General features: G+C 35.9%; 1 protein-coding gene across 1 annotated transcript in view; it reads left to right on the forward strand.

Annotated features, from left to right (window-relative positions):
- The first annotated feature begins 14,775 nt into the window (after window positions 1-14,775).
- Window positions 14,776-26,137, forward strand: part of LOC123537215 (HORMA domain-containing protein 1-like) — a 41,112-nt gene continuing 29,750 nt past the window's right edge. Inside the window, exons 1-2 of the mRNA XM_045320853.2 lie at window positions 14,776-14,846; window positions 22,900-22,944. Coding sequence (XP_045176788.2) covers window positions 22,900-22,944 — 45 coding nt within the window. The 5' untranslated portion in view covers window positions 14,776-14,846. The remainder of the gene's footprint in view (window positions 14,847-22,899; window positions 22,945-26,137) is intronic.

Here is a 26,137-nt window from a genome sequence, read left to right on the forward strand (position 1 = left end):
ATTTGGTATTTCTTTTGCATTTTTTAGTTAACAGCATTAAATTTTATTTTAATTTTGCTCAAGATGAGCTATTGTGATCACCCTGTGTGTTAACACTCTAGAGGTCACAGTATTGGTTGAATCTTAATGAAACTTGATCAGAATGTTGCCCTTAATAAAATCTCATAAGAATTTGTTACAAGGTCATCTGGGGTCAAAAACTAGGTCACTATGTAAGTTGTTAACACTCTAGAGGCCACATTTTCTACTTCATCTTCATGAAACTTTGTCAGAATGTTTGTCTTTGTAAAGTCTAGCTCAGTTTTGAGACTGGGTTATCCGAAGTCTTTAACTAGGTTACTGTGTCAAATCATAGAAAAACCTTGTTAACTCTATAGAGGCCACATTTTCTATTTGATTATCATAAATCTTTGTCAGAATTTTTGTCTTTATAAATTGTAGCTTAAGTTCAAAACTGGTTTACCCGAGGTCAAAAATAAGGCCATTAGGTTAAATTATGGAAAAACCTTGTTTACACTGTAGTGGCCATTTCATTTTGATCTTTATTAAAAATGTCAGAATGTTTAATTTATAAAATAAAGGTCAAGTTTAAAACTGGGTTACCTGAGATCATTAACTAGGTCATTAGGTCAAGTCATAGAAAAACTTTGTAAACACTAGCAGCCACATTGTCATCTTGACTGTCATAAAACTTTGTCAGAATGTTTGCCTCTAAAAGTAGGTAACTATGTCAGATAAATATTAAAGTTAATTTTAAAATTGGATTATCTGACTTCAAAAAGTAGAAAAAGCTTGTTAACAGTCTAGAGACATTTGTAATTTGATATTCATAAAACTTTGTCAGAATGATTGCCTTTATTGAATCTAAAATAGATTAAATATTGGTTTACCTTGGTCAGAAACTAGGTCACTAGGTCAAATTACAGAAAAACCTTGTTTACACTCTAGAGACCAAATTTTCCATTTGATCTGCATAAAAAGATGTCAGAATGTCTATCCCTGTCAAATATATTTTGTTAACATATTTTAAAGGAAACTTGTTCAACTTGATTATCTTAAATATTTGTCAGAATGTTTTTAATATTTGTCAGAATGTTTGTGTGTATGAAATCTAGGTCAAGTTCAAAAGTCGGGTACCTATGGTCAGAAACTAAGTTACAAGGTCAAATCATTGAACTAGTTTGATAATGATCTACCTGATTTACATAAATTAAATACTCAGATTTCACAAAACAAGACATCTCTCAGAATTATTACTGAGTGAACAATTACAAATAAAATAGCTTATCAGATACATTTATGAATAGTACACTTAAAGTTGAATCAGGTAAATTTTCCAAAGATAATTATTAAACAGTTTGCAGAAGAATATTACGAAATAGCTAGAAAGGAACTTCTGTTCACCTTGGGTGATGTATTGAGGGCCGTGCAAATGTTAGTTTGCGCAGAAAAGGTTGTTATTCGTGCAGAAAGCATAGCTGACAAATCGAAAGGTATTCTCTCTTACAAAACAATTTTGTGTACATGGGTAGACACACGACTGGACACTATAAAACAAGCACGGAGTACAAAAACAATACAACGTTCAGATCACAGAGTAATATAACTGACTACAGAATACTGATATGACTGTAAGGAGATGTACATACAAATATTATTATCATTAAATCATTTCATAAATTAAACCTCAAGTGAAATTTGACTTTGCTGCATAACATTTCTGTAGGGGGAGGTTGGTGGATACAGGGGTCTTCCCCCAGAAATCTGGACATTAGTGAATGCCAAGTCTGAACTTGAAGATGCTTTTGTAGAAAAGCGCATGTTTCCCCAAATGCATAGTCATAGGCAAGAAGTCAATAGGGGACAGAAGCAAAATTCAAAGAGACACTGATGGTTGGCTGCAATAGGGATCATCTACTTGGCATGTCCAGTCATCCCACTAAGTTTCAACATTCTGGGTCTAGTGGTTCTCAAATTATGAATTGGAAACGGTTTTCCATGTTCAGGTCCATGTGACCTTGACCTTTGATTGAGTGATCCCAAAATCAGTAAGGGTGATCTACTCTGCATGTCCAATTATCCTATTAAGTTTCAACATTCTGGGTCAAGTGGTTCTCAAGTTATTGATTAAAAAAAAATCTATGTTCAGTCCCCTGTGACCTTGACCTATGATGGAGTGACCCCAAAAACAATAGGGGTCATCTACTCTGTAAGTACTATCACCCAATGAAATATGAAGGTTCTAGGTCAAATGCTTCTCAAGTTATTCAGTCCCCTATGACCTTGACCTTTATCAGAGTGATCCGAGAATCAATCGGGGTCATCTACTCTACATGACCAATCCTCCTATGAAGTTTCAACATTCTGGGTCAACTGGTTCTCAAGTTATTAATCGGAAATAGTTTTCAATGGTCAGGCCCCTGTGACCTTCTCAAGTTATTGATCGGAAAAGGTTTTCAATGGTCAGGCCCCTGTGACCTTGACCTTTGATAAAAAACAATAAAGGTCGTCTTCTCTATATGCCCTGTCATCCTATAAAGTTGGAAGGTTCTAGGTTAAACTGTTCTCCAGTTATTGATCGAAAATGAAGTGTGACGTACGGACGGAATGACGGACGTGCCCTAAATTGCCCTATAAACAATATGTCTCCCCAAGAGGGTTGGGGGGATAGACATAATTCTAGAGGATTTTAACACTAAAATATGTGTGTCAATTACTCGTGATTAAGTTATATAATGACAATATAGCCTTGGGAAAAAAAAGATATTTCTGAGTAGGGTATGTGAGTTTTGTATGAAGTGGTCAAGTAGATGATTTTAATTTTTTTCTCAAATACCAGATCACACCCGTTAACCGGTTCCGAGCAAAACAGTTCGTGGCGGACAAAACAGTTCACCGATATTTTTCCGGCATCTGCATTGGGGTAAGTATTCTCCATCCAAGAATCGGTTGGTGCAAAATATGTAAAAGATTTTTATTTCTGTAAAAAGTAGCATGAACGAAGAACATGCCATGTGCTTCCCGTTTAAAAGTAACTTGTATTTAGTAAGTTATGGCGAGTTAAAAGTGTGATTTTGTTGAAAAACTGTTGAAACAAAAGTTTATCGCGGTATATTTAATTCACTTTTCAACTTAGGGCTATTGTATTAACGTCAACCTGTAAAATAATGTTTGCTCTAAATATTGTCCAAGTTTTAAGCGACAAAACGCAATATTCAACGAGTTATAGACATTCAAACATGACATGGTCGGAAAAAAGTGTGGCGGCATTGCACAGCTCAAACTTATTTGTGTGGCGGATAAGAGCAGTCCTGTGTCTTTTTTATTTTACATTAATCAGTGATGTTAATAGTGATATCAAGCTCGTAACTCTTAAAACATAACGTTTTTAATCAGACAACAGCAATTTACACTAGCTTGTATTAACAGATAGATATAAGTCAAAGCATAATTAATCATACAACCGCCTATCAATGTAATATATCATCAACACTTCTTCCTACATTTTTTAATTACAGTTACAGTGGTACGGTAGTTTGATGTGATGCCATCCCGTTTCGGAACGTTCCACTTAAGTTATTATATCATTTGTGATATTTCAGGATTACAATGCATATGTACCTGTGCTACTACTGCAATACAACAGCTCACGTATAGGCACTTTAAAGCCAAGAAATTTCATTCAAGCGAACGATCACTGGTGCAAATCATGATTACGTCCTCTGTTTATCTTCGATATTTCCCAGCTTATTTAATTTTTCAATGCCGCGATTTAATGATACAATAGACTCCCTCAAATCTTTTATTCTGTCACCAATTACTCTGATCGTTTCATTTACTTCATTTCTTAAATCTTTCATAAGTTCTGTCTGTACATGTTCTTCTTTAATCTCTTCAACACGTGCATATATTTTGGACATAATTCAAACCCCTTTTTGAATAGGGCTTTTCTGTCAGTCAGTCAAGCGCAAGTTGTTTGTACTTTAACGTGTCAAACCTATGGCTATTACAGAGGTGCTGAATTAAGTGCCTATAAACGTCAGCTGTTGTATTGCAGTAGTAGCACAGGTACATATGAATTGTGATCCTGAAATACATATTACAAATGATATAATAACTGAAGGGGAACGTTCCTAAACTGGAAAGCATCAAACCATAATTCAAAAATGAAGGAAGACGTTTTGATGGTATATTACATTGTTAGGTGGTTTTGTGATTACTTATGCTTTGACTTATACCTATTTGTTAATAAAAGTTAGTGTAAATTGCTGTTGTCTGATTAAAAACGTTATGTTTTAAGAGTTACGAGCTTGATATCACTATTTAGACCATCTATTATTAGAGTAAAATAAAAAAAAAGACACGGGACTGCTCTTGCTCGCCACACAAATAATTTTGAGCTGTGCAATGCCGCCACACTTTTTTTCGACCATGTCATGTTTGATTGTCTATAACTCGTTGAATATTGCGTTTTGTCACTTAAAACTTGGACAATATTCAGAGCAAACATTATTTTACAGGTTGACGTTAATACAATAGCCCTAAGTTGAAAAGTGAATTAAATATACCGCGTTAAACTTTCATTTCCACATTCTTTCAACAAAATCACATTTTTAACTCGCCATAACTTACTAAATATAAGTTACTTTTAAACGAGAAGCACATGGCGTGTTCTTCGTTCATGCTACTTTTTACAGAAATAAAAATCTTTTACATATTTTGCACCAACCGATTCTTGGATGGAGAATACTTACCCCAATGCAGATGCCGGAAAAAATATCGGTGAACTGTTTTGTCCGCCACGAACTGTTTTGCTCGGAACCGGTTAACGGGTGTGCAGATGCTGATTTCTATCTAGAATTAGAATAAAATTATCAGTCTTACCAGTTTCAAACAAACAAATATATATATTGACAAGTATATACATAAACATCACCCCTTTTTTTACTATCCTTTGGAGCATGCTTTAAGTTTCTTTTTAAGAACCCAATTGTTGAGTTTGCTTTTTTAGAGATGTTCCTTATATGGGTGCATTACCTTAAAGCATTTGAGATGGTAATTCCTAGGTATGGGTTTGTTTCAACCTCTTTCAGGATTGTATTGTCAAGTTGATAGAAGAATGGCGAGTGTGACTTTACACTTAGTAATTAGCACTGTTTTAGCATTAAAACGCATTCCCCAAGTTTTTGCCCAGTTTTCAAGATTGGATAGATCGTTCTGTAGGATTTGATGATCACTTTGGTTTCTTATTGGTCTATACAGTAAGCAATCGTCTGCAAATAAACGAACTTGGGATTTTACTACATCTGGTAGGTCATTTATGTGACATAAGAACATCAGCGGTCCCAGCACAGTGCCTTGAGGCACACCGGATAAGACATCTACTTCTTTGGAATGTTCTCCTTCGACAAGTACCTTCATTTTTCTTTCCTTCAAGAATGATCCCAACCACCTGTGGATGTTTCCAGTGATTCCATATGATTCAATTTTGTGTAAGAGTTTGTTATGCGGGTTACTTGGGAATACCGAAAACTACTCCATTACCGAAAACTACCGAAAACCAGTTTTGATTACCGAAAACTACTTATATTTCTAAAAGTATTACTGTTTTGGAATTTAAGTTAATATATTCTGATAACATATAATATATATTAACAGACGAAATTTTGAAGAAATTTGACAATTTTAAAGTAGTTTAATTTGGATTTTATTAAAATGAATGATAATTGTATACTGAGTTACTTCCCTTTGATAAAATAATCGAATAGTATTAAATGTATTTGCCCGTTGAGAGAAGGGCACTTCGAAGCTCCTGATATTGACCTGTGACAACTCGTTTTGTGAGGCGAACAAACTCTGATAGACTTTTGGTTTCCCAATTGACAGTCTGTTTAAGGACGTGGTTGATGGACTCAGAGTTGTTGTTTGTCCAGTTGCTGGGGATTAAGCCTTCTCTCATTGGTTCATTAACTTTGGATTTTAGGTTTGGTTGAAGTCTTTTGTTAAAGTACTGAACAAATTTGCTGGAAAAATTTGTACAGTATTTTACAATGTCGTCACTAAGAGTGTCAAAGGTAGCGTCGTCTGTTGCGTTCACAAGTCCGTTTGTCCCAAATATTTTCCCCATAATGACCTCCCTGTCTGCAATAGGAACCCCCTCGTCAATCAAGTGCTGTCGGGTGTTTTCCTTCAAATGTCTAGTACATAAAACATAACTAGAGCATGGAAACTCAGTCACGATTGCCTTGACCATTGCCTGTTCTTCGTCGGAACCTATAACGAGTTTCGCTAGGTTCGTCCCCAACTTCAGTCTAAGATGGTGAAAAAAGTGACTATATGTTTCATAGTCACTATTGTCATGGATGAACATGGGTCCAATGAACAGTGGCGGTTCGTTCGTCTTGTCACCGGTCACTGTCAACTGCTTGAAACAAGTGACCGTCACGTGCATCTTACATAGGTTGAAGGTCTTGTCCACGCCTAAAGCAGTCCGTCCAGAGCAACACATCGTCTTGATGTCGTCAATTTGTTCGTCTGTATAGAGTAAGAATGTCGGGGTTTTACCACCAGTCCTGATTGAGGCCTGTACGAAATTGTCATTGTCTGTAACCAAATTGTCCAGATGGCATATCTGGTCTGCAATGTTTGTCGTAAGTAATTGTCCGTTGTCTTCAGCAGTCTTTGACTTGACGTAACGAGCTTTCTGGTAAATTGTCTCTATCTCAGGTCTTGTCGTTTCGTCGTATTTGTCCTTCATTGTCAAGTATATGTCAGCAGGTTTACATTTCTGTTTCGTCATCTTTTCAATGTCGTCCATCACATAGTCGGGTTTGCGTACGTATTGTTGTTGGTCGTTTTGAGATAAGCCATGGGGTGCATGCCCAGGAAATTTCCCGACGTATTCTACAATGGCCAACGGACTTTCAAGACCCCCCTCTCTAGCCAGGTGACTTTCTTTTTATAACCTTTATCCTGCTTGAGCGTTGTATAGTAGCGGTGAAGTACAACTATCTGTTCTTTCTGAGGCTGAGGATTTAAGGGAGTGTATACAACTTGTTTTTTGACCTGCTTTTTGGAACAAAGTTGACCTTGCCTTAAATATACTGCACTAAGGTCACCATTCTCGTGCAAAATATAATGTGTTTTTGGAGAGGCACCGGACGAAGAATTCCAAACACCCCGGTCATCTGCAAATGTGCTGCGTTTTTTATTTGACCTCTTATCTGAATTAACCTTGTTATCTAATATAAAGTATACATTCTCTTTTGACCCAGATGGAATTTTGGTCATGCCAGGGACATCTTTCAGGAGATGGGCAATAATGTTACTGGTGTCTAGAAACCCTGAAACAAGCACCCCATGCATGTCTGACTCCATAGCCTGTGAAGCACTAACAGAGACAGGTTCCGTAGAAGGAGATGGATCTGAAGCTTCGGGCGACCCTGTCACTAAGTCACGTACGGAAATATCGGATAGAGTGACAGGTTCGTCCAAAGTTTCGCATCCATATCCTTGGCCAAAGGAGGCTGATGTGTTACAATCACTGTCAAAAAGTGGATACGAGTCAAAATTAGCACTAGTGTTTATCAAATGTTCTTCAGTTTGTTTGATTTCAGCTTCAGATTGTTCCTGGACCTTGTTTTCACTTATTTTGACACTGTCATTTATTGTTTCTTTACTGATCAAGGGCACAAAGTGGTTGGCTCGGTAAGTAGTTAGAGTTACCGGGGCTTTCATTGAGCTCCACATTAACATCACCTGTGGAGCAACATCTTGTGGCACATCCCGACCTACGACGGTTCTAGTAAACGCTGCAGACAGCTCTGGTTTGATTTGCGGCGGAAAATATGATTGTATCGGTTCGCACAGGGCAGCACTGAGGGCATATATATGTGCCATTTCACTATATGTGTTTTCCTTAATTGCATCATTGACTAATTTATCGTATTCACTTGTAACAATTCGGCAATCATTAATGAAATCATTGTGAGGTTTTTTGGTATCATAAAATGACCTATTGTTTATGAGTTCTAAAGCAGTGATAAGTCTCAATAATATATGATTATCTTCACTGCCTGTAACAACAGACGAAACAGCTCTGTACAAGCAGTTTCCGTCTCCTATTGTACTGATTGGAACATATACAGTGTTCATTACTGAATGATACATGTTAAGTATTTTGACACACTCGTTGTCAGTTTCGAACGTAACTTTATCTCGTTTTGATGGTTCAACGCTGTATGTTTCCAGCAGTTTCGCCTCAGACTGACCTTGATGCGTCAGAGCGTTCTTTCTGTTTGAGTTCATTGCAGAACAAAGCCTGAAATAGACAAAAAGAAAACATATGATACATTGGTTGTGGTAAGTATAGACAATGGCACATCCTATCTCATTATAATGGAGTATTCCGCCGACTGTGGCCGCCTTAAAGACCGACTGAAGCTAAACCATTGCACATACTTGTCAATGTTGTAGAATTGTAAATTGTTAATTGAAAATATGACGTCTAAACCTGCTAGAACATTTGAGCCGCGTCATGCAAAATGGCTACCAGTATAGATCATGATCAGTCTGCACAGCCGTTATAAATTCGGTATATGAGATGTTCTGCGAACAGTATGTATCCTGAGCAACCGGTATGGGTGCTTTAAGACTGTTTATCGCATGAAGCGGATAATTTATAATAAAATGCTGGCATTTAAATAAATGCGGTTTTCTTTCGTTTTAATTGAAATTTGACTTAGATGTTACTCCACAAGATGTTGGCCTTTATAAATTACATCTTGTCTCATAACATCTTTTATGTGCAATGGGCTTCAGTTTATAAGGGGGATAAACTTTATTTGTCAGAGATGGGGCATTTGATGCTGACTGTGGCCGCCTTAAAGACCGACTGAAGCTAAACCATTGCACATACTTGTCAATTCAACAAATTGTCGTCAATTGTAAATCTCTAATCTGCTAGAACATTTATAGTAAAATGCTGGCATAAACACGTGTTTCTTTTTAATTATAGATAATAATTTAAATTTCTTCTTAACTGAAATTTGATTCAGGATCCATACTGGTCGCAATCGCTTATAAGACTGGTTTTCGCATGACGCGGCTCATTTATAATAAAATGCTGGCATGAATGCGGTATTATTTCATTTTAATTGAAATTTGACTTAGATGTTATTCCACAAGATGTTGGCCTTTATAAATTACATCTTGTCTCATAACATCTTTTATGTGCAATGGGCTTCAGTTTATAAGGGGGATAAACTTTATTTGTCAGGGATGGGGCATTTGATGCTGACTGTGGCCGCCTTAAAGACCGACTGAAGCTAAACCATTGCACATACTTGTCAATTCAACAAATTGTCGTCAATCGTAAATCTCTAATCTGCTAGAACATTTATAGTAAAATGCTGGCATAAACACGTGTTTCTTTTTAATTATAGATAATAATTTAAATTTCTTCTTAACTGAAATTTGATTCAGGATCCATACTGGTCGCAATCGCTTATAAGACTGGTTTTCGCATGACGCGGCTCATTTATAATAAAATGCTGGCATGAATGCGGTATTATTTCATTTTAATTGAAATTTGACTTAGATGTTATTCCACAAGATGTTGGCCTTTATAAATTACATCTTGTCTCATAACATCTTTTATGTGCAATGGGCTTCAGTTTATAAGGGGGATAAACTTTATTTGTCAGGGATGGGGCATTTGATGCTGACTGTGGCCACCTTAAAGACCGACTGAAGCTAAACCATTGCACATACTTGTCAATTCAGTTTTTTTCAAATCTTTCAGAGTGAGTATCGAATATATAATTGTTCAAATACACAATGTTTAATAGTTATAGTGGACGCAACTTGACCCCGATGGTTGACCTTTGCATTATAATACATAATGAGGCACAACCTATTATTGAAAAGGAGTGTACGTAAAAACGAGCTGCACGAGAAAAAGGAAATATAAATTTGTGTTAATATAAATTAGTGTATTTGAAGGTTTTAACTGATCAAATGTAAGTATATATACTTTGATACTGCACTGTATACAAACTAATTCCATATAAATATACACGGCTAACCTAAGCACCCTTGATTTCTATAATGAAATAATCGATATGAATAATCGGCCTAAGGTCAACCATCGCGGTCAAGTTGCGTCCACTATACAACGGAATGACTCCAATATCTGAAACATAATAGCATATTTATTTAATAGATCACATTGTTGGACCGTCTATTCATACAATACACATAAATCGTCTTATTTTTTAAAATAAAAATAACTATAATTTAAGGATCTTTTTATAATGCCACCGACCGAAATATGGTAACTATGTTTTTAAAATAAAATGATACATATAACTGAAATAACTGCTAAATGACGGACGGGAAGCAGACATGAAAAGAATTTGTAAACTTTTAAGGCTATAAATTATAGCCAAATACTATATTGCAATGTATTATATTATTATACAATTATACCTTTTCGTACGGCACATATGTGCATATATTACCAGTCCGTACGTGACGGAAAATATATATGACCAATCATGTGACTTGACTTCTCTGCACGTGCTTGTGGAAGTAATTAGATTTTGTCATTGAGAATTACCAGAGACTTAAAAAACATGAGATAAGCAACTTCATTGAATCCAGAAATATCTCATGTGACTGAATTTGTAACAATTAAAACTCACAGACCATTCATCATACAAACATACAAAAAAAACATATTTTCTGAAAGCTTAGATATTCAAGGTAAATATATTTTCATATTTGCATTTATCTTTTAAATTTTATCCTCGCATACTTGATGCTTTTAGGAAACGTAAAGCCTAAAATGATTTATATTTGCTACAAATTGAAGAAATTTCTGCTGACACGCGTGAAATTTGAAGCATATAACAGGTCAGTACCATATAACAGTCTGTGACGGTAAGCTATATAAACGAAATCGTACTCAAAAGACTTTATATGAACATTAACATGAATAACATGATCTCCATTTTCAGATAAAGTACATAAATTAATTAGATTTAAATAACAAATAACATGTTTGACGGGTCATGGCATATATTATGTCCGTACTGGACGGAAAATAGACTGTTTGCACGTGTTATGAGCGTTGCAAATTTCCTGCATATTCAAGTAATTATTGCTTGATAAATGTTTATAACTATCCTGCTGGTTATTGGAAAAGACATTTTTATTTTAAAAAAAGACATCAGTCAAAACGATTTCTTGAAGATTGTTGAAAGTTTTTATAACTGGTCAGTGAAATACGTATCTGTTTTAATGCATACTAATTTTGAAAATACTTCATTATTATTCAAAAATCAATACGTTTATCCACGGTTGATTCTAAAATCATAACGGCTGAATATAAAAGAAGTTATATTTACCTTGACAAAGCTGCACTTGCATCGTAGTTAAATCCAGAGAAAACACAACATTTGCACAGAAAGTTTAAGTGAGCAGCAGACCAAGTTTTCAAGTCCTTAGAACTTAAATTTGCACAATCACTATGTACCCAATGTATGCCTTCATGGCACTCAAGAGCACAGAGCATGGATATTCCATAATGAAACCAAAGACAATGGTACTGAGGCTACTTTTTCGTAAGCTTAAATATACGTTAAAAACAAAGAAGACAACAAGCTATGAAGAATTAAAATGAGTGACAAAACTTTTTTTATGTAGTTTCTTCTGATGTTAAGTAGATTAAAGAGAAGCGGGTTCAATAAGAATCAATTTCAAGATATATTGTTTTTAATAATTACCTTTAATGTGTCGTTTGAAAGCTCAGATTAAAGACACATTGTTATCACCTTAAAGAACTTGAGCGGGAATGTATTTAGCAGCATACAGATGGATTAAAGATGCACGTGCAAACCTGAAAAGACTCTAAATTTAAAATTAACACTCATTAAGTAATTAGTTAATATGTCAAAAAAATAATTTTTAACCAGGTATGAAAAACATTTATACTTACCTTTGAACTTCTTTCTTCAAACACTCTACAAATAAACTCACCGTTTTAATGACTCGTTGATATTTTCTTTCGACTAAAAGTGCAAACTTTCTATTAAGACAACAATTAATTTTTCTCAAAAATCAACTTAATAATTTTATATTCATATTACGGAAACTCTAAAACAAATCAGTGTAACTGATTTTGTACAGTATATATATGAAAGGGAAGTAACTCAATGTTTCATTTTCAAAGCGTAATCAATAATGTCGGATAAAACACTTAAACATGGACGAATTTCTTCAAAATTTCGTCTGTTAATATATATTATTATATAATAATAGTATGTATTAAATTTAATATCATAATAAATAATACTTTTAGAAATATAAGTAGTTTTCGGTAATCAAAACTGGTTTTCGGTAGTTTTCGGTAATGGAGTAGTTTTCGGTATTCCCAAATACCGTGTTATGCGGGACTATATGCCGAACGCCTTCGAGAAATCCAATATGGCTATGTCCATTTGTATGTTACGATCGAAACTTTTCATTTGGTCCTGCATAGTTACTAGGAGTTGTGTTTCTGTAGAAACCCAGAGCGAAATCCATGATTTAGATTTGTCAAAATGTTATTCTTTTCCAGATGACTCAGGATGAATTTACAAATTATGTGTTCGGGTAATTTGCACGACACTGATGTTGAGCTAACCGGGCGGTAGTTTTCTGTTTGATGACGATCACCTTTTTAAAAGACTGCCGATATATTTGCATTTCACCAATTCTGTGGTAATATTCCTGTATCCATTGATAATTGAAAAATTCCACTAAGAGCTGGTGCTAGCTCTTTTGCACAGCTTTTTTAGCACAATATTTGGTATACCACCTGGTCCAATGGCTTTCTTTGGGTCAATTTTACTCAGTAATTTTAGAACCCCAAGCTGTTCTATTTTCAACTGAAAGATGTCAGGGAATTTCTTATCTTTCCTTTTTAGCTCACCAGAGCTCGAAGTGCTCAAGGTGAGCTATTGTGACCTGTCATTGTTCGGCGTTTGTCGTCGTGCTGTGAGCATCGTGCGGTGTGCGTTGTCCGTCAGCATTTGCATTGTTAACACTCTAGAGGCCACATTTGTAACCCAATCTTTATGAAACTTTATCAGAATGTTTGTCTTTGTGATGTCTACTTCAAGTTCGAAACTGGGTTATGTGGGGTCAAAAACTAGGTCACTAGGTCAGATCAAAGGAAAATCTTGTTAACAATCAAGAGTCCACATTTTAACACTCTAGAGTCCACAGTTTAAGTTTTAAACTTATGAGAATTGGTCAGAATGTTTGTCTTGATGACCTGTAGGTCAAGTTCGAATTCGGTCATGTGGGATCAAAAGCTAGGTCACCCGGTCAAATCAAAGGAAAAGCTTGTTAACACTCTAGAGGCCATATTTATGACCCTATATTAATGAAACTTGGGGAGTCAGAATGCTTATCTTGATGATCTCTAGGTCAATTTTGAGTCATGTGGTGTTAAAAACTATGTCACTATGCCAGATCAAAGGAAAATCTTGTTAACTCTCTAGAAACCACATTTTAAATTTGAAACTCCTAAAAATTGGTCAGAATGTTTGGCTTGATGACCTCTAGGTCAGTTATGAATCTGGGTCATGTGGGGTCAAAAATTAAGTCATTCAATCAAATTAAAGGAAAAGCTTGTTAACGCTCTAGAGGTCACATTTATGACCCTATCTTCACGAGACTTGGCCAGAATGTTTATCATGATGACCTTTATGTCAAGTTCATATTTTGATCATTTGGGGTAAAAAACTTTGTCACCTGATCAAATCGAAGGAAACGTTTGTTAACATTCTAGAGGCCAGATTTATGACCCTATCTTCATGAAACTTGGTCAGAATATTTATCGTGATGACCTTTATGTCAAGTTCATATCTTGATCATTTGGGGTAAAAAACTAGGTCACCTGATCAAATCGAAGGAAAAGCTTGTTTAACATGCTTGAGGTCACATTTATAATAGTATCTTCATGACACTTGGTCAGAATGTTTATCTTAATGATCTCTAGAACAAGTTTAAAACTGGGTTATATGGGTCAAAAACTAGGCCACTAGGCCAGTTCAAAGAAAAAGCTTGTTAACACTCTTGAGGCCACATTTATGATAGTATCTTCACGAAACTTGGTCAGAATGTTTATTTTGATGATTCCTAGGCCAAGACTGAAACTAGGTCATGTTGGGTCGAACACTAGGTCACCCGGGCCGCTCAAATCAAAGGAAAAGCTTGTTAACATTATAAAGGCCACATTTATGACCCTATCTTCATGAAACTTGGTCAAAATGTTTATCTTGATGATCCCTAGATCAAATTCGGGTCATGTGGAATGAAAAACTAGGTCACATGCTCAAGTCACATGAAACACTTGTTAACACTCTTGAGTCAAGATTTATGATCCTATCTTCATCATGGAACTTGATCAGAACTTGGTCAGAATGTTTGTCTTGATGACCTCTAGGTCAAGTTTGAAACTGGGTCATGTGGGGTCAAAAACTAGGTCAGTAGGCCAGATCATATAGGACCATCATGGCCCTCTTGTTTCTTTATCATTTTCCTATGCCTAGTTAAATAGTTACATTGTATATTTCAATATGGATGAAACTGGCGTACTTTCTTAATTATGAACAAAGAGTGTCAGAATTGTTTTCATAAAAGTCAGATGCAACCCTCACCCACGAAAATGGTCCGCGTAGGGTACGCATATTACTAAAATGTTGAACAGTAAACATGACCGGATGTTGAATTATGGGATTTGTTTTGCACGAGACATTGTCGTCTGCAACAACAACATCTGTCAAAACAGCTGAAAGGTACTTTTGACGACATTCTTAAGATATAGGGGCGGCTAAGATGCTTTTGCGAGCTTTGTAGTCAGTCAGCATTGTGTAGCCATTTTCACAATCCTGTTTCGACATATTTCGGCTAGACTTTAGAATCTGTCCGTAGCTATTCTCGTTATTTGGGCATTCTTTTATTTATCGATAACGACTTTATTTATAGAGGCGACACAGTTGGGCAAGCCCAGTCTTCCCTGTGAGCCTCTTGAAATATGTACATGGTATTTACAACATGATAGTAATGGCATAAAACTAATTAACATTTTAAGTTCAGCATTAAAACAAAGACATAAATTAAACATGACAAGAAGTATAATATTATGTACATGAATGATAACAGCTATCAGTGTTCACCAGAGAACCTCCACTGTAAGTAAGCATGTTTAAATGACTGTATGGAAGAGGACTGGCGTATTTGTAGTGGAATGGAGTTCCATATATGTGGTCCAGAGTATGACAGCGATTTTCTAAAGAATTCTTTATTTGGCTTTGGAATGTGTAAAAGGTCATCTGAGTGTGATCTGAGAGTGAATGCATGAGAGCAGCTGGATTTTGTGAAAAGATGTTGGATGTAGCTTGGTGACTGTTCATGTTGAGATTTATAGACAATTATGGCTTTTTTAAATTCCAGTCTTTCTGGGAATGTCATCCACTTAAGTTCTTTGAACAGCAATTTGGATGGTGTGTCAAAATCTTTGTCTAGAATTATTCTGGCTGCTCGCTTTTGAAACTTGATGAACAGATTTTGAAGCTCAAGACTGCAATTTCCCCAAATTGTACAGCAGTAGTCTATATGCGGCAATATATATGCATTGTAGAACATTTTGCGAACACTGATACTGAGATAATGTTTTATACGCATGAGGAGGTAGAGTTTTGAATTACATTTCTTAAGTGTGCTATGAACATGTGCTTTCCAGTTTAGGTTACTGTCTACATTAACACCCAGCAGTTTTTCACATTTGGAGTAAGCAATAACTTCATTATTTAATTTAAGCTTTTGGGATGATTGTTGAATTGTATTTTGTTTGTAATTATTTGCAGTTATGAACATCAATTTTGTTTTTTGAATGTTGAGAAGCATGGCATTTTGTGAGCACCAACTGTGAATTATGTCTAAGTCAGACTGAAGGTTTTTGTATATTACTTTTACATCAGAGTCTGTTGTGCTGATGGTTGTGTCATCAGCAAACATATCTGTTTCTGAGTGTTGTATATATAAAGGAAGGTCATTAATATACATAATGAACAAGAGGGGACCTAAAACTGAGCCTTGTGGAACTCCTGAGGTTATCTCCATTGAATCAGAGTACTTTCCAGACACACATACTTTTTGTTGGCGGTCTCTGAGATATGACTGAAGCCACTTGATCGAATTGCAGTCGAATTGATATGCTGACAATTTATCGAGCAGCAATGAGTGATTGACAAGGTCAAATGCTTTGCTTAGATCAAGGAAAATTGTGCCAACAGCTTGTCCTGTGTCTATTGCCTTGATCCATTTTTCTGTAATAGATATTAGTGCTGTTTCACACGAGTGATTATTGCGAAATCCTGACTGATTTGTGTGAATTAAATTATTTTCTTCAATGTATGATCTAATAGAAAGTGAAACATGGCTCTCTAATATTTTTGACAGTGCAGGAAGAATAGATATTGGTCTGTAGTTGTTTCTATCTGTTTTTGAGCCTTTCTTGAAAATTGGTGTCACTTTTGCTGTCTTAAATAGGGCTGGAAATACTGAACTTTCAAGGCTGATATTGAATATTTTTGTTAGTGGTTTGGTAATTACATTAGCACTAATTTTTAGAAATTTTGGCCCAAGACCATCCAGACCTGTTGATTTACTTGTATCTAGTGATTTTAGTTGTTTAAGTACAAATTCTTCTGAAATAGGTGGAATAGAGAATTTTTGTGATTGTGTAATGTGTGATTGGACAAAAGACTGTAGTTTTGTTCTGTGCTGGTCTGATATGTGTTCTGATACTTCAGGTGCACTTTTGAATATGTTTACAAAGTAGTTGTTGAATATATTGGCTGTTTCTTCAGGATTTTGGACTGGGTTTCCATCATCATCATTTATGAAATTTGTTTGATGTTTCACTGATTGACCGGACAGATCCTTAAGATTGTCCCATAGTTTCTAGGATTTGCCTTATTATCATTAACTGTTTTGTTGTAAAATGACTTTTTTGCTTGGTCAGTTAATATTTTTGTTTTGTTGCGCCAGAATTTAAACTGTGCATCATTTCCATGTATCTTTGCATAATCTCTATTCTTAATTGCATCAGTGATATCAGAATTAAACCAGTCTGGCAGATTAATATTTTTAACACGTTTTTGTTTGAGTGGTGCACTTGAATTTAGTACTTCTGTAAAAAGTGTGACAAAGTAATCAAGAGCATCATCAGGGCTGTCGTAAATATCTAAGACCGACCAAGGTTGGTTTTCCAGACTGTCCAAAAAATCTTTTTCTTGGAAGTTTTTGACACTTCTATATGTAATTACTTTGTGTAATGGCCCTTTTGTTGCAGTTGGTGATAGTTTTCTGGTAAAGCAGACAGGGAAATGATCACTTATTGAGAGCACTGGTATGTTTACTTCTGTAATATTGTGTGGTGAGTTTGTGTAGATGTGGTCTATTGTGGTTGCTGTATTGGAGGTTACTCTGGTAGGTGTATTAACAAGTTGATTTAATTGAAATGCATTCACAATATTGTTCCATGCATTATTAGATGTTTCACAAGTATCATTATTATAGTTGTAATTAAAGTCACCGAGCAGAATTATTTCTTTGTTTTCACAGTATAGAGTCTCTAAAGTATATTCCATTGATTCATTCCACTTTGCTGGTGAGGAAGGAGGTCTATATACATATCCTAATAAAAATGATTTCTGAACTGAATGTTTGATTTCTAGCCAAATTGATTCTATTTCATTGTTTTCAAGGTCATTTCTTCGTAAGCAAGGAATATTTGATTTAACATAAATAATGATACCTCCTCCATTTGATCTGCGGTCTTTTCTGAAAAGTTGAAAATCATGAAGCTGTAATTCACTGTCACTGAATGTGTCATTTAAGAAGGTCTCACAGAAGCCAACTATGTCTATTTCACTGTGCACATGCAAAATGTTTTTAATTTCATGAAATTTAGGAACTAGATAGTGGATATTTAGGTGCATTATGTTTAAACCACTATTTGAGAAGAAATAGTTGTTTGCTTCACCATTTTCAATGTCATCATCAGTGGCAGGGTCAGTGGAGATTACCACTGGCCTTTCTTCCAGAACTGTGGTGGTGGTCGGAATGGTGGTGGTGGGTGTGGAAGGTAGGGAATCTGTGATCGTCCCATTTTCATTTGCATCCAAGGTTGGTAGAGTTGTTGCCTCCAAGGGCCATGACGAAAAGGGAACCCGGCAGGGATTTTGTCTTTGTTTTTTGATGTTGAGTCTTCTGTCAGTGGAGAGATGAGACTACCATTTACTTCTGTCAGGAAGTTTTGACAGAGTTTTTCTGAACCTTTTTTGTTCAGATGGACTTCATCATAGTATAAGTCAATTTTGTCATCAAATGTTGTAGTGTTATCCAAGAATGTGTATCCCTTGGCCTGGCAAACTCTCTTGAGTTCTTGGTTGACTTTTGCAATTGTAGGTTTAGTGATTTTAAGGCGTTTCATTGGCAATATAGAAGAAACGATAAGTTTTGTGTCTGTGTATGTTTGCCTCATTGTTTCAAGCAGGTCTTCATAATGGGAGATAATCTCCTGCGATGAACATCCTTCAGATATATCGTTGATTCCTACATGTGATATTACAGTGTCAAATTGTGTCAATTGTTGCTGCTTCCTGGCAGCCACTTGCTTAATGCTTTCATTTAAGTCTTTAATAGTTGATCCCTTGTGGCTAACTATTATTGTTTTAGTATCAGATGTGTTCATTCTATCAACACTGAGGCACTTAGTGACTGAGTCTCCAAGAATGAGAAGTTTCTTCTGCACTGAATTCCTAGAGGACAGATTTGTTGCAATTTTGGCCTCTGGTAATGATTTATCTTCCTTCCCCTTAGCTTGATTTTGGTCCTGACGAGAATCACTATAGCTTGTGCCTGTGGTTTGTCCTGTACCAGAGTTTGGAGTTTCCGTGCGCAGGTTTTCTGTATCTGGTATTGGCTTTAACATCTGCACCTTGAGGTTGCTTACTTCCTTTCTAACTGTTTCACATATTTCCGTTTTCAGCAGGTTAAGATCTACTTTTAATGCATATGTATTTGATGCATTATTTAATTGTGTGATTGTGTCTTTTATTCTGTTCAATTCTTCAGCTAGGTCCAGTTCACTAGAGTACATTTCTGTGCTTTGCCCATCCTCTGTTGATTTTTGTTGTTGAGAGGATTTTAGCCTTTTGTTTTCAGCTTTCAGGGATTTATTTGCATTAATCAATTTAGCATTTTCCTCTTCTAGAACAAGGACTTTACCATTTAATTTTGGTATTTCTTCTTTCATTTGTTTCAGGTTTTGAAGCATGGAATCAATATCTTCTTTCTTCTCAGACATGGCTTTTGACATAGAAGCCTTTAGGCTTTGAGCCTTTGAGCTTAGTGTTGCTATCTCTTTTGCCTGGTTGTTATTTTTCGTCTGCAACCGATCATTATATTCTTTCAGGGTGTTATTCTCAGTCCTTAATTGGTCAAGTGCTAGTAATTGTGATACAGAGTCACATGTTTGAGTATATACACTAACATGTTCTGGTTTGGGGAGTGTTTCCTTTTCTTCACACGTATGCTCAAGGTGTTGTTTTGACCTATTGTCCTGATAAGAGGAGTTACTAGCATGACTTTCAGCATGCTTATGATTAAACTGAAAGTTGATCGGTCTTCCACTAATGGTTTTCTTGCCAGACGGGGTTAAAACACTGCCATTTGGGGTGAATACTTGCTTCACTGAAGTATTCTCAGAAGATTGTCTTGAGACTGTATTGTACTTATTGTTGTACTGGAAATTCACAGGTGTTCCGCTTATGGTTTTTTTCCTGTGGGTGCCTGACTGTATTTCTTTATACTTTTTGTCATGGTAGCATGGATATATTTTCCTCGCCAGGTTTAGAAAATGCGGGGGGTGTGGGGGGCAGCAGCCCCCCATTTATGAAATATACAAACTAAAAAAGCCTTACCTTTATTTAAACCATACAGGTACTGGATATTGCAAATTATGCAGATTTTACCTACGGACAGATTCTAAAAGTGCTCCGATAACTCAAGAACACTTGGGCCTAGGATCATGAAAGTTGATAGGGAGGTTGGTCATAACCAGCAGATGACCTCTAATTTTTTAGGTCAGTAGGTCAAAGGCCAAGCCCAAGGTCACAGTGACCTGGAATTCCGGACGGTAACTTGAGAACGCTTGGGCCTAGGATCACGAAACTTAATATGGAGGTTAATCATGACCAGCAGATGACCTCTATTGATTTTGAGGTCAGTAGGTTAAAGGTCAAGGTCACAATGACCCAGAACAATTCAACCATTTCTGGATGATAACTCGGAGCACTTTTAGAATCTGTCCGTAGGTAAAATCTGCATAATTTGCAATATCCAGTACCTGTATGGTTTAAATAAAGGTATCGCTAAGGCTTTTTTAGTTTGTATATTTCATAATTGGGGGGCTGCTGCCCCCCACCCCCCCCGCATTTTCTAAACCTGGCGAGGAAAATCTACCATATCGATAAATAAAAGAATGCCCAAATAACGAGAATAGCTACGGACAGATTCTAAAGTTTAGCCGATAACTCAGAACGCTTGGGCCTAGGATCACCAAACTTAACAAGGAGGTTGATCATGACCAGCAGATGACCCCTAATGATTTTGAGGTCAAAGGTCAGGGTCAAATTGACCCAGAACAGTAGAACTTTTTTGCAGAATAACTTATGACTGGTAAATGACCCATAATTAGTAGCATAACGTCAAAGGTCCAATGCACAGTGACAAAATAATTTCCGTCCTTGTGTAGTTAATTACTGAATGCATCAAGGGAGCTGTTGTTTATATCTTAGCTTTAGACTTCATCAAAACAAAGGGTAAAAGTTCTACTAAGCATATTCTGGCATGTGATATATCCCTTTTTCTCGTATTCTCAGGGTTTCTCATATTCTTGTTTTTTTGCCTTAAAGTTGTCACATGATATAATGTTCAGAAAATTTCAAGTGATTTGAATGCAAATTGATGAAAATATTGGCATTTTACTGAATTTTCCAAATAGTACAAATTGCCATATTTCTTGAAGCATTTACTACAGAATATAATAATATCTTTTTATTACACCACAGTGATTCATTTTGAAATCTGAAGATAGGAGTCCATGGGACTCACATATTTTGAAACAATGAGTCCCAGCCAGTGAGTAATGAGTCTTGCAAGTTGAAAAAGGAACTAAATATGCTTAATATACATTGTAAAATAATATAACGTAACTTATTTTTATCATTTCCTGTCTTTGTTTAAGTCTATTAATTTAAAGTAAATAAATTCACTGAAAATGTCAGTGATTCTGTTTTCTTATCTTTGTAAACCTTGTGAATCTAATGCGATTAAACTGCAAATTAAAGGTTTGCCCAAACCAAGAAAACCCTTTAAAGATGAATACAATTAATTAAAAATGTTAATTCCATATCAGCAGAAAATAAATCAAGCTCCCAGTGCTAATGCACTCAAAGTCAGTCACTTTAAATAACAAGTATGTGAATTAAATACATGTCAATAGCAGTGACATCACTATGACATCACTCGAATACTGTCTTCTTTGATCTGCTGGTGTCGGCTCACATCAAAAGAAACAGTTGTCAAACATGTTAACCCAAGTTCTAAATTTGATGCAAGTGTCAAAAATTTGGGTAAATTTCAGTTGTTATTTTAATCTCAGAAAGTGTCAGTGATTAAAATTATGTTTCTAAAGTCTTGGTTTTGAAAAATATGAGTAAAAATAAGTGGATTTAAGGAAATTATTCGAGCCAGTCAAGGTAAGATACTTTCTAAAGGTCAAAAAAGCATGTGTAAGCTAATGTACCGGTAATATAAATCTCTGCTGCTTTGTTTATCAACAGTCAGTTTACAAAACAAGTGTCACCTTCGCACTTCTCGGTAATCTGGAGTAGGCGGAGCTTAAATTATGCCATCGTGTATTCCAGTCAAGTGTCAACAGGCTGATAGCGGATAACTGGTGGAGTGTGGATAAAAAAAATCGGGCGACTTGAATTTTGCTTTGATGTTAGATTAGAGCGAAGTGGGGAGCTACAAAGCGACTATTTCGCTCAAGTCTCTCCCAAGCTCAAGCCCTATGCTTTACAAATCGAACGGTGCTAAGGTAAATTTTGTTTGCGTCCTGCGGCTGCACACATTTTAAATTTACGCGTCCCCCATGAAAAATACGCGTCTTTGACGCAGGACGTACGGCAAAATGAATCACTGCACCATTGTAATTTTAATGTTTTACATTCTACAAGTTGTTTGTGATGAAGCCACAGGAATACGAGAAACTCTTGGTCCATTTCTGTAGTTGTGGGTGATATCAAGTACTTTAACAAAATAATTAATAAATGGGGTAATTTCTGTAACATCTCAAGGCTCCATCTGAAAGACAAGTGAATTTTCTACCAAATTACACCCAAATACATGTATTGTGAAATGGTTAAACTGTCACTGGGAATAAAACAAATCCTTAGCTTAGTAGGCCCCTGAGAATATGAGAAAACAGCATATCTATTACTGTGATTTTAACTTTCAGTCAAAGGCACTGCAGTTCTATTGCATATTAGGTCTTACCAAATGCGAAACAGACATGGTAGAAATAAACAACTTTTAAAATTAAAAATTAATATAGGAAAATTAGCGTGTATACTGCCATTCTTTGCAGAACTTTTGCTATCAGCATTCTGATATTTTTTCCTGTGTGGTAGGTAGGCTTTGGAAAAGGATGTTGACGCTATTTATATATCAATTTGGTATGACTAGCCTTTAATATATTATTTATGATTTTAGATGGCAACAACAGTTTTACAGAAACCAGCAGAGAAAACTGGAACGGTAAGTAGAGCTATTCACACTGTCTGATCTTGCTCACTGAAGTTCAGATTTTTGAATTCAGAGTGTTATAAAAACATGATTCTGTTACGTATTATTTTGATTCTGAATCTTATAATTATGTCTTCCAAAAGGAAGTGGATGAAATAAGTAAGCACTTTTTCTTGGTGCATGCATGGCACCAAAACAGTAAGTCTACAGGGGTGTGGTAATCACAATATTTTTCACTTGTCATGGACAAGTGCCACTTAAAAATCTACTTGTCCGCAGTCAAAACTTACTTGCCCGGATTTTCAACATTTAAGCATGCAAATAATTCTTTATTTTGGACAATAATCTACAAGTAGTTACAAAAGCAAACATAATAAAGTGTATTAGCTGTTTCAAAAAAAAAAGCTTTTGACACTTTAGTTTGTGTTCGTCCGCAAGACCTAAAAGACTGCCCATCATGCCATGCGAAGCCACGTGAGAAAGCATGAAACTTTCTGACTGTCAGAAAACATCATACTTCCTGACCGCTTTGTGCTTTGACTGTTGACTTCCATTTTTGTTGGCAGATGAAGTTGTAACAACGAATTTGTCCAAAACATTGTGATATTTGTTTACGTTTCCGGTTTCTATTCGCCGAGTTATCGTGTGCAAAAATCACGCGAGATCGTGACAGGGAACCAATCAGAATGCAGAGAAAGAGATGCTTAATTTAGACGCAGTTTGGTTTTCCCAAAACTCGAGAAATTGAGAGGCCACTCGGCTGGTGAAACATCCGTTTCGTACGTGAAATTCTTCTATAAACTCCATAAACTTGAAGTATACTGTTCAGCATTTCTAAATTATTCTTTCCTTTTTCATTTCAAACCAGAAGATTTGTGCTTGTCTGCGGACAAACGGAATGTGAAAACTCACTTGTCCGCCGTCAAAAAGTCCTAAGTCGGACATAGGAATTCCTCACCCCTGGTTTACATGACATCCATGTGACAGTGCTTGAAAATGTTAAAACACTGCAAAGAACATTTTAAGATGTAAATAATTTAAAAGGAGCGTGTAAACATATAATGAATTATTCTGCATGCTTAAATCAATAGGGAATGTGTGTAATGCCATTCTTTTAGTCATTTCATTTCAATTCTGAAAAGTCTTTTATATTGTACATAAAAAAAATCAAATAAGGTATAGTAAGCTATTCGGCACCTGTACCCTTACAGAAGAAAAAGGCCTGCTGCGTACTCTTGCTGTGTACATACAGCGTATATGATGCGTACATGATGTGTACTGAAATCAAGGGCTTTAAATAGTACGCAGGATATACACCGCACATACACCGATAGTACGTTTGTAGTACACTTTTGACATGCAAATGAGCTCTGCCGTGTACTACTTGCTGCGTACATGCTGTGGACTACATAGTACACAGGATGTACGCTGGAGGAATTTAGTATGCGGGAAATAGTACGCAGCATGAACGCGGCACATACACTTTTCACATGCAAATGAGCCTGCGGTGTACTACCCCTGCGGCGTACATGCTGTGTACTCCTGCGGCGTACATGCTGTGTACTCCTGGCCCGAGTCCTGCGGCGTACATGCTGTGTACTCCTGCTGCATACATGCTGTGTACTCTTGTGGCGAAACTGCTGTGATAATGTAAATTCCTTACCCCACCAACTTTCGTATGCAAATGCTGATCATTTGGACAGAAAAAAAACAGAAAAAAGATAAGTGACATGCATCAATAAGTATTTACCCTTACCAAAATAATGTAGATTGATGTTATCAAATAAATTAGTATGCTTTTCTTCGTCCACTTTTCAATGAAATAAATCAATTTTTGTAGCATGTAATTTGGTAAACATTTGAAGAAAATGGCGTAACTGCATCAAGGGGAAACAACTTTAATGCAACTAAATATAAGTGTTATGATTTATTATAGACGATGTGTGCGTAGTATGTATTTATTTTGAGTAAAATCCATCTGAGAACAATCTAGGACTGGAATTATATAAGCATTTATACACTTTTACGTCCGTAAAAAGTAGCGCACCAAAAAAATTTGGATTGATTTTTTCCAATGGGGCGAGCGCAATTAGCCAAAAACGTCCTGAAAATATACCAGCGGCAAATCCGATGAACAACTTTTTAATTTGGTGAGGCCTTAATGAGTTAACATAATGAGCATTAAAACCTTTATAAAACGTGATAGAATGGTGTTTTGCTTAAGAGTATTCAAATAACAGTGAGAGCTATTAATTCTTCTCATTCGGGCGCTGTTGAGACATTATCTTGGTAATTATACAAAATGTAATGCAACGAAGTTCAAATAAGGCTTTTCAATTATCCAAGTTAGAAAGCTCCAGGATTAAATCAAAATGAAAAAGAATATATTTTTACACTGCATGCAAGGTGCAGCTCAGAAACCACTAAGAATCACTGTAAGCTTCACAAATGAACATTGCAAATAGTTTGGCAAATTTTCATTGTTCAGAATACCGGTAATCTGAACTATTCTATGCTATTAAGATAAAAGTTACTCGGAAATCAAGTTCTTGCTTCCAAAAAAAAAAAAAATGTACAAATCCTTCCTGCATGAAGTGTACTTCAGACTTTTACCTAAAAAAATTCAAAGTATAAACACCAAAAGAAATTGAACAAGTCCCTCCCGCATATATGAAGTTTACTTCAGACTTTAACTTATAAAAAAAAACAACTAAGTATAAATGCCAGAAGAAATTGTACAAGTCTTTCCCGCGTATATGAAGTGTACTGCACAAATTTCAAAGTATCTGCGGTGTACATGCAGTGTACTATTATCTTGTACAAGTCCCTCCTGCGTACATGCAGTGTACTCCTTAAATTTTCAGAGTCTGTGCTGCGTACTTGAAGTGTACTAGTGACCTCCTGCGTACATGCTGTGTACTCGTCGAAATAGTACGCGGCATGCGGTGTATGTAAAATGTATTCCTCTGGCGTACTACTGTGTTCGCGGCATATACACAGCAAATACGCAGCATGTAGGCCACAGAGGCTTGCTTCTGTAAGGGTATGGTTCCAAATTATATAATGTCGACATGAAAATGAAAATAAACTAAATATTTCATGTAAGAATAGAAAAAGGAGAATTACTAAACTGGTTGGATTTTTTAAAACCATTTTAACACTAAATCTTTTTAATAATTTGAAAGAATTGCTTCACTACTGTAAC

The sequence above is a fragment of the Mercenaria mercenaria genome, chromosome 17, assembly GCF_021730395.1.
Source record: "Mercenaria mercenaria strain notata chromosome 17, MADL_Memer_1, whole genome shotgun sequence".
Lineage (NCBI taxonomy): Eukaryota > Metazoa > Mollusca > Bivalvia > Venerida > Veneridae > Mercenaria > Mercenaria mercenaria.